Raw genomic sequence first — 14,903 nt, 5'->3', positions numbered from 1 at the left:
TTGGCCGTGCGTCGCTCCAGGTCCGACGTAGCGGCGCCGCCGCGGTGCAGCGAGTTGGCCATGAAGGTGAGGTATCGGCAGAGCGGCTCCAGCTGGGGCAGCGTCTGCTGGCCCTTCAGGCCCGAGAACCAGTGACGCGGCAGACACTCCAGCACCTGGGGAGACAAGGACGATGCTGAGGAGACATTCACTCGGAAACACACCGGATCAAGATAAACTAAGCCTTCAAATGAAACGGGAAGTGGCGAGTCGTCCATCACCTGCACTAAACCCTTTATGACCCACCGTAGAACAAGTCTAAGCATATTTTTATATTTTTACATGCTATACTGTCGGGCTGCAACGATTCGTCGACGTTGTCGGCAAAAATCGATAATCAAAATTGTCTCCAGATAGGGCTGGGTATCGATTCAAATGTCAAGAATCGATTCGATTCCGATTCTTAAGATTCAGAATCGATTATCACCATTTAATTCGATCCGATCCTGATTTGGGTTAGTGTTGCCTGGATTATTAACTGTAAAATAACTATTGAAATAATAATTTCATATTAATTATTTTGAAATAACTAAGAAATAAATAACTCAAATAGGCATTTCAATATCCATTTAAAGTGCAAAAAAAGAAAGAAATTGCAACAGCTCAAGCAGTAAACAAATTATTTTAGCTTGTCTGATTTATTCTGTCAACAGACACACAGCTTGCCATGAAGCACCGGCATTTTTCAGGTATTTCATGACAAACCGTGTCCAAACTCTCAAACCGTGTCCAAACAAGCTCTAGTAAATATAGATAATATGAACTTCATTGAACTAATATAACATTTAGAAATGTATGCTGAAATGTCCAGCATTTTCTCTAAAGAAAAGTTAATTTAGTTCAGGAGTTTTCAAAACTACTGGGACTACTGGGATTAAAGTTCACCAGGCAAAAATGTAATGATGAGAGGAGAGGGGAAAAAAAAAAAAAAAAAATCGATCTCTAGACATACAAATCGATTTTTAGGAATTAATATGAGAATCGATTTAGAATCAGAAAATAGATTTTTTCAACACAGGCCTATCTCCAGACATGTTCTTCCAACGGAGTGAGGCGTCTCACAATCTCTGCAGAGAGTCGTGCAGCACGATAGCGTCTCTGCAGCTGCAGGAAATAAAACTTCAAAAGTTTGGGAGCATTTTTGCCTCGATACGGCGAATAAAAAGATACTTGCAAGGTTTGCAAAGCCGACCTGCTTTTCACAGGAGCACGTCGGTAATGCATTTGAAGAGAAATCACATCGGAGTGCTGAACGAAACCTTGGTAAGATATTAAGCCTATTTTCATTTGTTTAATTAATTTGTTTAATTCGTTAACTTTGTTTATTTTATGTTATTTATTAGTATTATTTGAGCCACTCACAGCTACTGCCTTTGCTATAACCTCAATCATAATTGATGCAGCACGAAAGGAGAAAAAGCTTGTGTGATGACAATGATGGATTTGCATCTAACTTTCAGTCAGGTTTCCTATGAACTGTCAATTATCCATCAAACTCCACAATGATCATGTTAACATTAAATCAGATAGATTTGTCTGGACTTTTCTCTTGCGGGAGAAGACACTAAATCAATGCATCTCTATTATCGTGCGGCATGAATTCTGAGTTTTGCGGATGCGGGAGCAGGATGTAGAAAACAGTCCCGCTATATCAGGGCTCTAGTGCGTCTTTCTGGTGTTTATTATCATTTGCCACATAATTAAAGCTAACTCATACTAAATTTTTAAAAAAATTATCCGATTAGTCGACTAATCGTTTCAGTAGTCGGTGACTAGTCGACTATTAAAACAGTCGTTAGTTGCAGCGTTACTATACAGTCATAAGATAAGATAAGATAAGATAAGAAATCCTTTAATAGTCCCCCAGAGGGGAAATTTCCAGATTACAGCAGCAAAGTGGATAGTGCAAAACACAAGAGGCATCAATATCACACAATAATAATAATAATAGAAAAACACTATAAACAGTATATACAATAGTAATAATAATAGAAAAACACTATAAACAGTATATACAATAATAATAATAATAAAAATAAGAAGGAGAATAAAATAGTAATAAAATAAAAAAATACTAGTATACAAAAAGAAAAACAGATGGATATTTACAGATGATATTACAGGATATTTACAATACCAGAGAATGGTATTGCACATTTTTGTTTGTGGTCTACTGTGAGCAGTGCTGGTTGTGTAGTCTCACAGCTGCAGGGAGGAAGGACCTTCTGTAGCGCTCCTTCACACACCTAGGGTGAAGGAGCCTGTCGCTGAAGGAGCTCTCCAGCGCTCTGAAGGTGTCCTTCATGGGGTGGGAGTCCTTCTCCATCATGGATGACAGCTTAGCCATCATCCTCCTCTCTCCCACCACCTGTACTGTATCCAGAGAGCAACCCACGACAGAGCCGGCCCTTTTGATGGTTTTGTCCAGCCTCCTTCTGTCTGCAGCTGTGATGTTGCTGCCCCAGCAGACCACTCCGTAAAAAATGGCTGATGCCACCACAGTGTCGTAGAATGTTTTTAGGAGTGTTTCCTCCACACCAAAGGCCCTCAGTCTCCTGAGCAGATAGAGTCTGCTCTGGCCTTTTCTGTGGAGTGCAGAGGAATTAGTAGTCCAGTCCAGTTTATTGTTGAGGTGAACACCCAGGTACTTATAAGATGTCACCATCTCAATGTCCTTTCCCTGGATGTTCACCGGTGTCGGGGGGGATTTATTACACCTGTGGAAATCCACCACCAGTTCTTTGGTTTTCCCCGCGTTGATCTGGAGGTGGTTCTGCAGGCACCAGTCCACAAAGTCCTGGGACAGTTCTCTGTACTCGCTATCGTCTTCATCAGTGATGAGGCCGACGATAGCAGAGTCATCAGAGAACTTTTGAAGGTGACAGGTTGGGGAGTTGTAGGAGAAGTCAGCAGTGTAGAGGGTGAAGAGGAACGGCGCCAGGACCGTTCCCTGCGGGGCCCCCACACTGCAGACGACCAGGTCCGATGTGTGGTCCCGTGTCCTCACATACTGTGGACGGTTGGTGAGGTAGTCCAGAATCCAGGATGTGAGGTGACTGTCAACCCCTGCATTCTCCAGCTTGTCTCCCAGAAGTGCCGGCTGGATGGTATTGAACGCACTGGAGAAATCAAAGAACATGATCCTCACAGTGCTCCCAGGTTTCTCCAGGTGAGACAGGGCACGATGTAACATGAAGATGACGGCATCATCCACCCCAATGCCAGGTTGGTAAGCAAACTGTAGTGGGTCCATCGCTGGGCTCACCATGGGGCGGAGATGTCGGAGGAGCAGCCGCTCCAGGGCCTTCATCAGGTGGGATGTCAGAGCCACCGGCCTGAAGCTGCTGAGGTCCTTGGGGTGCGGGTTCTTGGGAACAGGTACCACACAGGATGTCTTCCATAGTGGTGGTACCCTCCCCAGCCTCAGGCTCAGGTTGAACATGTGTCCAACAATCCCGCACAGCTGGTCTGCACAGGACTTCAGGAGCCTGGAGCTGATGCCGTCTGGACCCGCAGCCTTCCTCGCGTTCATCTTCCTGAGTTGATTTCTCACCTGGAGGGTTGTGAGGGACAAGCTGGAGCAGGGGGGGGGTGTATCAGAGGTAGTGGAGGGGGGTGGGGGGGTAGAGCAGAGTGCAGGAACAGCGGGGGGTCGGCTGTGGGATGAGCTTTGTTGTTTTGGGAGTGGAGGTGGGGGTGGGGGTGGGGCTGGAGGTGAAGGTGAAGGTGTCGATGACAGTGGGGGGGCTGTTGTTGAACTGAAGGAGGAGGAGGAGGGGGAGGGGGGGTGTCCTGTAGAAGCAGATGAAAGGGGTTGCAGCAGTGTGAGCTGGGTTGGGGGAGGGGGAGAAGACTGATCAAATCTATTGAAAAACAAATTTAGATCGTTCACCCACTGTTGATCCCCCACAGCCTGGGAGTCTGGTTTCTTCTTGTGACCAGAGATGGTTTTCAAGCCTTTCCAGACTCCTTTGATGTTCTTTTGCTGCAGTTGTTCCTCCATCTTTTTCCTGTAGCAGTTTTTCCCCTCCCTGATCCTCCTCCTTAGTTCCTTCTGAGCAGTCTTCAGCTCCTCTTTATTACCTGATCTAAAGGCCCGCTTCTTCTCCTTCAGGAGGGCCTTTATGCCAGGATTAATCCAGGGTTTGTTGTTGGAAAAACACCTTACCGTCCTGGTGGGTACGGTGTTTTCCACACAGAAGTTAATGTAGTCTGTGATACAGTCAGTGAGACCATCAATGTCGTCCCCATGAGAGTCACAGAGTTCCTCCCACACAGTAGTGTTAAAGCAGTCCTGCAAAGCTTCTTCAGCTTGGCTGGACCATCTCGTCACTGTGCGGGAGACAGCTGGTTCCCTGTGCACCAGGGGTCTGTACACAGGCTGGAGATTAACCAAGTTGTGGTCGGATCTGCCCAGCGGGGGGAAAGGTGATGAGGTGTATGCCTCCTTGGTGTTGGCATAAAAAAGGTCCAGAATTTTATTGTCCCGGGTGCAACATTTTACATATTGGGTGAAAGTTGGCAGAGTGGAGGACAGAGATACGTGATTAAAGTCCCCAGAGATCAGAAAGAGAGCCTGCGGGTGCTGTGTCTGCAGCCTGCTGGTGACTGAGTTCAGGACATCACATGCTGCATCACCATTAGCAGAAGGGGGAATATATGCAGCCATCATGATAACATGCGTAAATTCCCGCGGCAGATAGTACGGCCTCATACTAACGGCCAGCAGCTCAATGTCCCTGTCGCAGTGTTGTTCTTTAACGGTGATGTGCCCGGGTTTGCACCACTTTTCATTCACAAACACCGCCAAGCCCCCTCCTTTCCTCTTTCCGCTCTCTCTCGTCCGATCCGCCCGCACCAACTTAAATCCGTCCAGCTCCACCACCGTGTCCTGGATCGCCGCAGTGAGCCAGGTTTCTGAGTAAACCATTACGCTGCATTCCCTGTATTCCCGCTGATGCCGGCTCAGCGCCGCCAGCTCATCCATCTTGTTAGGGAGAGATCTTACATTCCCCATTAAAACAGACGGGAGAACAGGTCTGTACTTCCTCCTCCTGATGCGGCGCTGAGCTCCGGCACGGCATCCCCGTCTCCTCCTCTTGATCTCGGGGGGGACGTCGGGTCTCTCCCGTGGCGGCAGCAGCGCGGTGTTGCGGAGCGCCAGCAGCTGATCCCTGCTGTAAACAATAGGACTGCTTGCGGGACCCCCGGACACGGGCGTAAACGGCGAAAAAAGTAGTGAAGAAGTTGAGATCAAGACTGCTGTTTTGGTCTCCATGGTGCAGAGTAATAAATAATATATACACACTTACAAAAAATAACAAGATTACAAAATTAAAGGAGAAAAAAAGGAGAAAAAGCTCAAAGGTGAGCAGGAGCTGCTGTAACGAGCTGCCACTCACGCGGCGCTCACACACACAATAGTTACAGTCATAAAAGAAAGCTTGACTGCAAATCCTAGTTTTTGTGGTCTCGGAGGGGAAGAACACGTTTATTAAAAATCACTCTAGAAGTCAATGAAACAGCAGCTGCAGGACAGCCGGGACATGAAGCTGCAGAACTCCCGTCCTCCCGTCCCCCCGGCTCAACCTGCTGCTGCTGATAAAGACCTGCCCCCCACCCAGATCAATGTGCTGCTGCTGATTAGAAACTCCTCCAATAACACGACCTCGTCACACCAGAGGGAGAGATTCCTGTGGTTGTAAGTGCGGAGTATGAAATACATGTCCTGTTCCCTTTTCTCTCGACTCCCTCAAAACGTGGTGAAGGTACATGAAGGTACATGAAGGTACATGAAGGTACGGCCCCTCAGGTTACTGTGTAAATGTAGCAGGCGGCTCCGCTACGAAGACAGCAGGTCATGTCTGAGCTTCTACCCCCAACTCACACCCATCAATACAGGTGGAGGGAAAAACAAAAAACAAAGTCTCCAAAAACCCGGGACAGGAGAAACAGGAGCTGTTCCCCTGAGCGTCTCACCTTCTGGCACTTGTCCACGTTGTCCTCCCCCACGTCGGTGATCTGCAGCGCTGACAGGATGTATCTGTTCAGGGTGCTGTCCAGGGCCAGGTCCCTCAGACAGGAAGTGGACAAGATCCCCTCCCACTGGAGCACGTTACCCAGCAGCTGCGGGGGGGGGGGGGGGGGGGGGGGAGAAAGAGAGAAAGAGAGAGACAAAGAAAGAAAGAAAGAAAGAAAGAAAGAAAGAAAGAAAGAAAGAGAAAGAGAGAGACGAGAAAGAGAAAGAGAAAGAGAGAGAAAGAAAGAGAAAGAAGAAAGAAGGATCTTTAATTTAATATCTTAAATTCAAGCGTCTTCAACAACTATTAACTAAAAAAAAAAACGTCACCAAATTGTCACAATTTTTGGCTGCTTTAATCTAAAATTAAGATGCGCCGGCACCGCCACACCAGAGTCCAACCTGCGCAGAATTAACCATTATTAACCAGAATTACCAAATACTTACCTGCGGTACTCTACTGCCCTTAGTTTTCAGCAACTTGTGCTTTTTATTATTTTACCTTCTTTTCTCATAATTTTATTTCATTTGTTATTTACTGTTCAATTATGTCTTTCTGCTTTTAATGTTGTTGTAAAGCACTTTGAATTACCTTGTGTTGAATTGTGCTATACAAATAAACTTGCCTATTAACCAGAACCTCCCGTTATTAACCAGAACTAGTGGTGGGGGGGAAAAAAACAAAAACAAAACACAAATCGATATTGCAATATATTGTTGCGCTCCCTGTCGCAATAAATATTCGATAAACTGACGGCAAATATCAATATTTTATTACAACACACATAATGAATTTACGTGGTTGTCACCGCACTATTGTTCATGCACTTTATTTTGTCCAGCTGTTCAGTGTTTACATTTACAAAACTAGGAGGCAGTGAGGAAATATACAAATGCACTTTCTTTGTACATTGGATGAAGTTTTGGCATTAAATAAATGCATAACTACAGACGTTTTCCTTTTTTTGGGTATTTTTTCTTTTTCATATATCGTGATATATCGATGAAATTTCTTACAATATATTGAATATCGTAGATATGGTGTATCGTGATATTATCTTTACCGTGGGCCACATATCGCCACAGTATTGAATCAAGTTACCCGTATCGTCCCACCCCTAGAATTACCCATTATTAACCAGAATTATCCAATCACAGTGAACGATTACCAGCTTCTCCATCTTTATCACATAAACAAGTGTTTTCCAGCTCGAGTTCAGAGCTCTGCTCACCTTCACGCAGGACCAGAACTGCCGCTGGTAGAACAGGTAGGCTCCGCTGTTCTTGTTCTCCATCACACTGAACAAAACAACAAGTTTAGAAGTTAGTAGGATTAAAATTATAACTCAAGTAAAAAAAAAAAAAAAGAGGAAAAACGGCTGCCGTACTTTTTTGGGTAGAGTGGAAGGAAGATGTCTTCGTCCAGAGTCCGCCTGGTCCGCAACACGATGCTCTTCAGCAGCTCCTGCCACCCGGAACAGAGGAGTTAGGACGGTTTACTGACGTTAACAGAATGTTTCAGAGATGAACAGAATAAAAGACTGGTACCTGCGTGAACTGGTTGTCTCCGTGCAGCACGGTGGGATAACCCTTCACCAGTCTCTGGATGAAACCCACGAACATGACGGTCTGGCTGCTGGACAGAGGATCCCACACCTGCTCTGCAAACACTGGACACACAAGCAGGAGAAATGACGGCTCTGGTTCTGGTCTGCTAGGAGTAAAGTTGCTTTCATCAATCAAAACTATGAATTAAAGCTGCAAGCAGCGATGAACGGGCTTTCCCCCACATTCCTAGGTCAATAATACTATATAAAGTGCCTTTGCTGTTCACATAAAACTCAACTTATCATCATTAGCATATCAGAAATGACACCACCCATGAGTCTTTATGTCAAACATTCAAAAGTTATGGCAGAAAGTAGGAACTATCAAATATGGACCAATCAGGTAAAGGGGGGGGTGCGTTTTTGGCGTCTAGCGTCGCCACGGTAACACTTTTGAAAGAGAAAAGTAATGCGTGGTGTCGCAGGATGGAGACGCACATTTTGATGTATAACACACCTGGGTGCACGTTACGGTTCGGGCCGTATTAACTGCCGAAGGAATGGCATAAATTGCACCAAAATAACATGATTAATTCAAAATGGGTGTTCAGTTTCGGCCATGGCGCCAAGAGACTTTTCTTTAAGTTGTGACATGATACAGGTGTGTACCGATTTTCGTGCATGTACGTCAAACCGTATTGTGGGGCTTGAGGCACAAAGTTTTCAAGGGGGCGCTGTTGAGCCGTTAGGCCACGCCCATTAATGCAAACCATTAAATATCACATTTTTCGCCAGGCCTGGCTTGGTGCAAAATTTGGTGAATTTTGGGGGCACAATTAGGGGGGCAAATAAAAACTAAAACCATAGCTCGACCCAAAGACTGGACTAAAACTAAAACAGGCCGACAAAACAAAAAAAGCAGCAGCAGCTGGTGAAGCTGCGGGTGAAGCTGTGGGTGAAGCTGCGGGTGAAGCTGTGGGTGAAGCTGCGGGTGAAGCTGCGGGTGAAGCTGCGGGTGAAGCTGCGGGTGAAGCTGCGGGTGAAGCTGCGGGTGAAGCTGCGGGTGAAGCTGCGGGTGAAGCTGCGGGTGAAGCTGCGGGTGAAGCTGCGGGTGAAGTTCCGGGTGAAGGTGTGGGTGAAGCTGCGGATGAAGTTCTGGGTGAAGTTCCGGTACCTGACAGCTTGGACAGGATGACCTTCTCCACGATGGCGGGCAGCAGGCCGATGTCTCCGTCCTCCTTCTGCAGGACACTGTTCTCCTCAAAGCCGTAGAACAGCAGAGACTCGAACCACAGCATGTACTCAAAGTTGGCACATCCCCCCTGCAGGACGGACCAGGAAACCCCGTCAGGATCAGTGACCCGGTTCTCCCCACCAGTGTTTTCCTCAACGAGGACGGAATCATTTCGTTGACACCTTTTTTTCATGACGATAACGAGACGGTGACGAGCTTTACGGAAGAGTATTAAGGCCAGGCGGGAGAAAATTAAAAAATAAAATCATATTTTAGAGGAAGATTTTTTCTTTCATTATGCACTTCGAGAAAAAGGTTGAAATGTCGAGATTAATGTTGAAACACAATTGCAAGATAAAAGTCGAAATGTTGAGAAAAGTAAAAATTTCTTGAATAAAGTTGAAATTTTGACTTTATTCTCGAAATTTAGCCTTTTTTATCGAAATTGTTTTTCAACATTAATCTCGACATTTCGACTTTTTTCTCAAAGTGCACAATAAAAATAAATCTTCCCCTCAAATATCTTTCTCCTGCATGGCCCTGATATTCTTCCGTAGAGCTTAACGCGGCTCTTTGATGACTAAAACATGACGTGGTGTGTTTGAGTTTTCGTTGACGAGACGAAAATGTTAGTGGGTCAGACGTTCTGCCTGCCTTTGATATGTCTGTCAAAAATGTAAAAATACCAGCAATAGTGCTGCTACCTATCCTGGTTTGAAAACGACGAGATGATATGGACCTATTTTCAATATAATCAAGCAGAAAGAAGAACAAAGCATCGTAGAGGGAGACGGTGTGTCCTCTTTGTGTTTATGTTCCGTCAGCACGTTGATATGTTAAACTGGTCAGTTATATGTGCAGCTTTATCATACGTAGAGTCTGCTAGCTTTAGGCTAAAACAAAACACTTTTATTAGTGTAAATATTGGTGAAAATACTTGTTTTTCTCTTTTCTTTTTTTAACTAAAACTGGACTAAAACTATCACATATAGAAATTACTAAAATGTGACTAAAACTAATAAGCATTTTCATCTAAAATACTAAGGCCACGTTTCCACATAGCCAGGTATTTACAAAAACGGATATTTCCCCCTCTACGTTTTGAAAAATACCATAATTTACACAAACCCGCATAAATAGCTGTTAAGGTGCTATGAGCAGCCAAACCTACAGGGGGCAGTGTAACGAGAAGATAAAGTCATGCTAGCCAATCAGAATCCTGGAAAAAAACATCAACAAATGACACGAGTAACTTCCAGTTACTTCCAAGATGAACCAGAGTCTTTGGTTTGGAGTGACAGAGAAGTGGAGTTACATTTAAGTGTGACTTTAGAATATAAAACAGGTAAAATACAAGAAAAAATTGACGGTGGCCAAACTAATTGTAAACAGGTCGCACTCATGACGCTGGTGACGTTTCTGTCTCATAATGTAACGTTCTGAAGCCTAAATATCCGTTTCTCTCTGTTTACAAGCAAACATGAAGACGGAGTTTTTGCAAATCTCCACTTTGACCGGAGTTTTCAGGAATGATGGTTTTTGGAGACTTTGAGCTTCGTTTTCGTGTAAACGAACGGCCGAAACGCATGAAAACACCACAGTTTTTGCTACGTGGAAACGCGGCCTAAATCTAAAATGCCTGACAAAAACAACCCTGCTCCCCGGGCGGGAACCGTGTGGTCGTCGTCGGTCTCACCTCCAGGGGGTTCCAGGTGATGAGCTGCAGCCGCACCAGCGGGCTGAACAGCTTGGGCAGACACAGGCCAATGTAAGCGTCCCGGTAGCAGTCGGGGTACGCCTGCCGCCACGCCTCGAACCGCCGCTTGATGCAGTCCAGGGAGTGGAAGTCCTCCAGCACGTCCTCAAACACCTTCTTAGCCTCACGGATGATGCGATCTGGACGAGAGCAGAGACCTGATCAGCCACCATCTCTCATCAGAGCAGAAAACCGTTTTATTTGCCTTTAAAGCAGAAACTGCTTCCAAACTGCATTCAGGATTTGTTCCAAATAAAAGAAACCTGCTATGACCTGAGGGGGAAACTCATGTTTGAGACGACGACAGTAAGAACAAATATTATAAAAGAGATGGACATCAATTAAGATTCTTATGCCACAAGGCACAAAGATGATTTTAATTTACCGTTTTGTAGAACATGTAAACATCAATCTTTCCCCACTTGTGGAATTCACTCAAATCTCTTAAATCATCACCATCCTTGCCAATATTCAAAAAACATTTCAAGAATTTTCTTATTGTTTCATCTTTGTAGTCTTTATTATTTAATCTGAGTAACATTTTCTTTTGTGTTTTTTGTTTTTTTACCCCCCCTTGTGTAGCTTTTGTTTAGTTTTTTATTCATATATGGAAAGGATTCTATAGAAGCCACCAGGCTTCTTCCTTTCCTTGCATGTTATTTCAATGTTTTTACATGTATTGTACAATTTTTCTTATATTGCTAAATAAATAAACTAAAAAAAAAAAAAATGAGGCAAGAGAAATATGGAATAGTAAAAATGTGCAGTTCTATCTACAAGTTCAAGAAAATGTTTAAAGAAAATATTGTAAATAAATATAAAACACAATAACTATAAAGTATATTATAAAAAAACATAGAATGTGCAACGTCAATTTTATATTTTGTCTTATTTATTTGTTGTCTTCTTTATGCATTGTTTGTTTTCCACGGATTAATGCTAATGTTTCAGATTGATCACAAGATAAACGGGTATAAGCCAAGGCTTCAGCTACACCTTTTCAAAGCAATGTTTATTTTACTTTTTTTCCCCATTTTATTTTGTAAAATAACTTGGACAAGCCCGAAATAAAGACAATTCATTCATTCATCATCCAGGATCTGGTTTCCATGGCGACCTCTCCACGTACCTCTCTCCATGTCGAAGCTGGTGACGTCGGTGGACGTTTCCTCGTCGTCCGACGATAAGCCTTCGTTGTGCTCGGTCCTCTTCCCGTTCTGCTCCCGCGCTTGTCGCCGCCGCGTCCTGCACCGGAAACAACCACAGTCAGGCAGGAAATAAACCGCAGGTTTTCATTTTTAGTTTCCAATAGACTTGCAGTTCTCCAGACCCCTTTCCCCCCATTCTGTCTCTCATAGTTTATCTATGATTGAAATTACAGGTCTCTCATCTTTTTAAGTGGGAGAACTTGCACAATTGGTGGCTGATTAGGGGTGGGTAAAAATATAGAAACATCGATGCATCACAATTATCCCCGCCCTGATTCAATATCGATTAAGCAAAGCCTCTGAATGGATTCACCTCCTGGCCAACAGGTATTTGTGTTTTGCTACGTCTTACTGAATCGATATTGAAGCATTTAAATCAATATCGAATCAATATCGAATCGAAACCTAAAGAATCGAAAATGAATCATGAGGTTCTTAATACCCAGCCCTATGTCTGATTAAATACTTTTTTGCCCGCTCTGTATAGGGCTTTTGTATTTTGATATGCTATAAATTTGTGTTTAAATATTCGTTTTCTAACCCGCCCGACCCGGATAGCGGGTACCGGCGGGCCGAGCGGCATCGCCGCCGTTAAACGAGCTCCGTACCGCCGGGCTTCTCTCTCGGCTATCCTCCTCTGCCGGCTGTTCTCTTGGTACGCCGCTCGGTCTCGACCGAACGAGTCGAGGCTCGGAGCCATGACCGCTTTACCTGCAAGAGACACAGACACCTTTACACACTTAACAGGACCTGGAAAAAAACCTCAACTAACCCCGAATTTCTGGGAGCTCAGCGTCCCAAACATTAACAACAGAACTCAAGGTTAGATTAGTCCAAAATACTACAGAATAAAGTACTTGATGGACAAAAAAAGAGAATTCTTTTAAATGAACCATACATACGGCAGAGTATTAGGGCCATGCAGGAGAAAAAATATTTGAGAGGGGAAGTTTTTTTTTATTGTGCACTTCGAGAAAAGTGTCGAAATGTCGAGAGAAAAAATGTCGAAATGTCGAGAGAAAAAAAGTCGAAATGTCGAGAGAAAAAAAGTCGAAATGTCGAGAGAAAAAAAGTCGAAATGTCGAGAAAAAAAGTCGAAATGTCGAGAGAAAAAAAGTCGAAATGTCGAGAAAAAAAAGTCGAAATGTCGAGAAAAAAAAGTCGAAATGTCGAGAAAAAAAGTCGAAATGTCGCCTTTTTTACCTCAACATTTCAAGTATATTCACGAAGTTTTGACTTTTCTCAACATTTCGGCTTTTTTCTTGAAATTGTATTTCAACATTAATCTCGACATTGACTTTTTTCTCGAAGTGCATAATGAAAAAAAAAATCTTCCTCTAAAATATTATTTAGATTTTTCCCTCATACTCTTCCGTACACACAAGGTAATATATAGAGTATTTTTTTCTTATTTCCTAGGCATGACATCATGATTAAAAGCATTTCCTGGGTGTTTCTAGCCACTTACCTCCACGTAACTGCAGACAGGTAACAGTAAAGTGACTGATGACACGTCACTAACAATTGTTTTTTGTCATCTTTACTTCGGCTTGTTACTTGAGCCGATTTACAAATAATCCAGCTGACGGTTGAGACTCAGTAGCTCAAAATGTTCCTCAGATAAAACATTTCTCCACGTGCGTACATGCTCAGTCACACAAAATAACATTACTTAACTTTAACTATTGCCACAAAAAAAAGGCAAATGTGGTACAAAAATGGTAAAACACACACACTCGCATACAGAGAACTAACGAGGCCGTTCAAATAAATCATAAAAACCTTCAAGATGGACTGACTTGAAAGGCTTGCAAACTCCGACGATTCATCTTTAATATCATCCTGTCTTCTTTGGACAAGTCGTGCGGCCCGTTGCCTTAGTAACTGGTGCATGGCAGCCTCCAGCTCCAGGACAGCAGGCACCTGAAAGATATGATGCTTTCTGTGACCTCTGACCCCACAAAGGTGGGACTCCGAGTCACTGGACGTTCTGCTGGAGGGGGGAAGGAAAGGAGCACGACGGACAATACAAGGCTGCAAGAGAAGCATAAAACGTCTCGGAAACGTCTGAAGACTCGGGGGGGATTTACGCCAAAGCTGCTCAGGTTAAGACACGGGCGTGGAAACCTTTTCATGGACAATAAACAATAAATGAATAAATACTCCGTACAAAGTCATGCAGGCAGAGGATGGTTATTATTCTCTCTGAATCGCAATGATCTGTGTAAAGGTTAGTTGAGGAAACATGTTTACAGCTGGTTTGGCGGCTTCTCTCATCCCTCCATGAAGCTGCTGCTCTGCTGCTGCAAGATGAACACTAAGTTATTCTGTCTGGAGACACCTGGCGCTCAGGAGATCAACACATTTAACTGGAGTTCAGGACATCATTTCATTTTGTTTTACTTATATTCAAAAAGGAGGTAAATACTGTTTCAATCTGAAGGTTTTATGCAAGAAAAAAACCCAACTGGACCATAACTGTGTCTTAGAACTAAATAGGAATGATCATTATGATGGTAAACCTCACAACACATGACATATTCCTCCATATAACTATTGGATGGATTAAAAACTAAGCCATAATACAGAAGCGACATCTGATTCAAAAGCATAATGAACCACGTTAGGGCAGAAATAACTCAAGTTATTATTTTCTGTCTGACATTCGTACTAGAGCTGGGTATCGATTCAGATTTCCAGAATCCATTTGATTCGACTCACAACGGCCCGATTCGATTGGCGATTATATTCGATTCAGGTAAGGATATTTCAGAGACCAGTTTTACTTGAATATGGAAGAGATTTTCCAGAGAACTAATGCTGTAAATTGTAGAAACTAACTCTAACTTGGTGTATTTTTGTTATGCAGGAAAGGAATATGATTTATTTTATTCAAGAAGCATTTTTATTCTACATATGCAGGCAGTTTATTTTTGTTTAATACATTTTGATATTGTGCAGACCTCTGTTAATGTTTGACTTAAAACTGACTGTTTTTTTTACGGGTTTGCCTCAGAAAAAACTTTTTTGGGTCCAAAGCAGTTATGGTTTAGGTTAAGGTTGTCCAGTTCATTGCTGGCTTTGTGTCTTTTTAATCCAA

General features: G+C 43.5%; 1 protein-coding gene across 2 annotated transcripts in view; it reads right to left on the bottom strand.

The window, feature by feature from the left end:
* paxbp1 (PAX3 and PAX7 binding protein 1) overlaps nt 1–14,903 on the bottom strand; it is a 28,446-nt gene that overhangs the window by 1,973 nt on the left and 11,570 nt on the right. For both annotated transcript variants that reach the window (XM_061740629.1, XM_061740628.1), the window contains 10 exons: nt 13,603–13,726; nt 12,412–12,514; nt 11,725–11,840; nt 10,536–10,735; nt 8,780–8,927; nt 7,607–7,728; nt 7,447–7,523; nt 7,291–7,357; nt 6,019–6,165; nt 1–155 (listed from right to left, as the gene is read on the bottom strand). In XM_061740629.1, coding sequence (XP_061596613.1) covers nt 1–155; nt 6,019–6,165; nt 7,291–7,357; nt 7,447–7,523; nt 7,607–7,728; nt 8,780–8,927; nt 10,536–10,735; nt 11,725–11,840; nt 12,412–12,514; nt 13,603–13,726 — 1,259 coding nt within the window. The remainder of the gene's footprint in view (nt 156–6,018; nt 6,166–7,290; nt 7,358–7,446; nt 7,524–7,606; nt 7,729–8,779; nt 8,928–10,535; nt 10,736–11,724; nt 11,841–12,411; nt 12,515–13,602; nt 13,727–14,903) is intronic.

This window comes from Cololabis saira, chromosome 14, assembly GCF_033807715.1.
Source record: "Cololabis saira isolate AMF1-May2022 chromosome 14, fColSai1.1, whole genome shotgun sequence".
NCBI classification, from domain to species: Eukaryota; Metazoa; Chordata; class Actinopteri; order Beloniformes; family Belonidae; genus Cololabis; species Cololabis saira.
The sequence above is the reverse complement of the archived record's forward strand: the minus strand, read 5'-3'. Positions and strand labels throughout refer to the sequence as shown.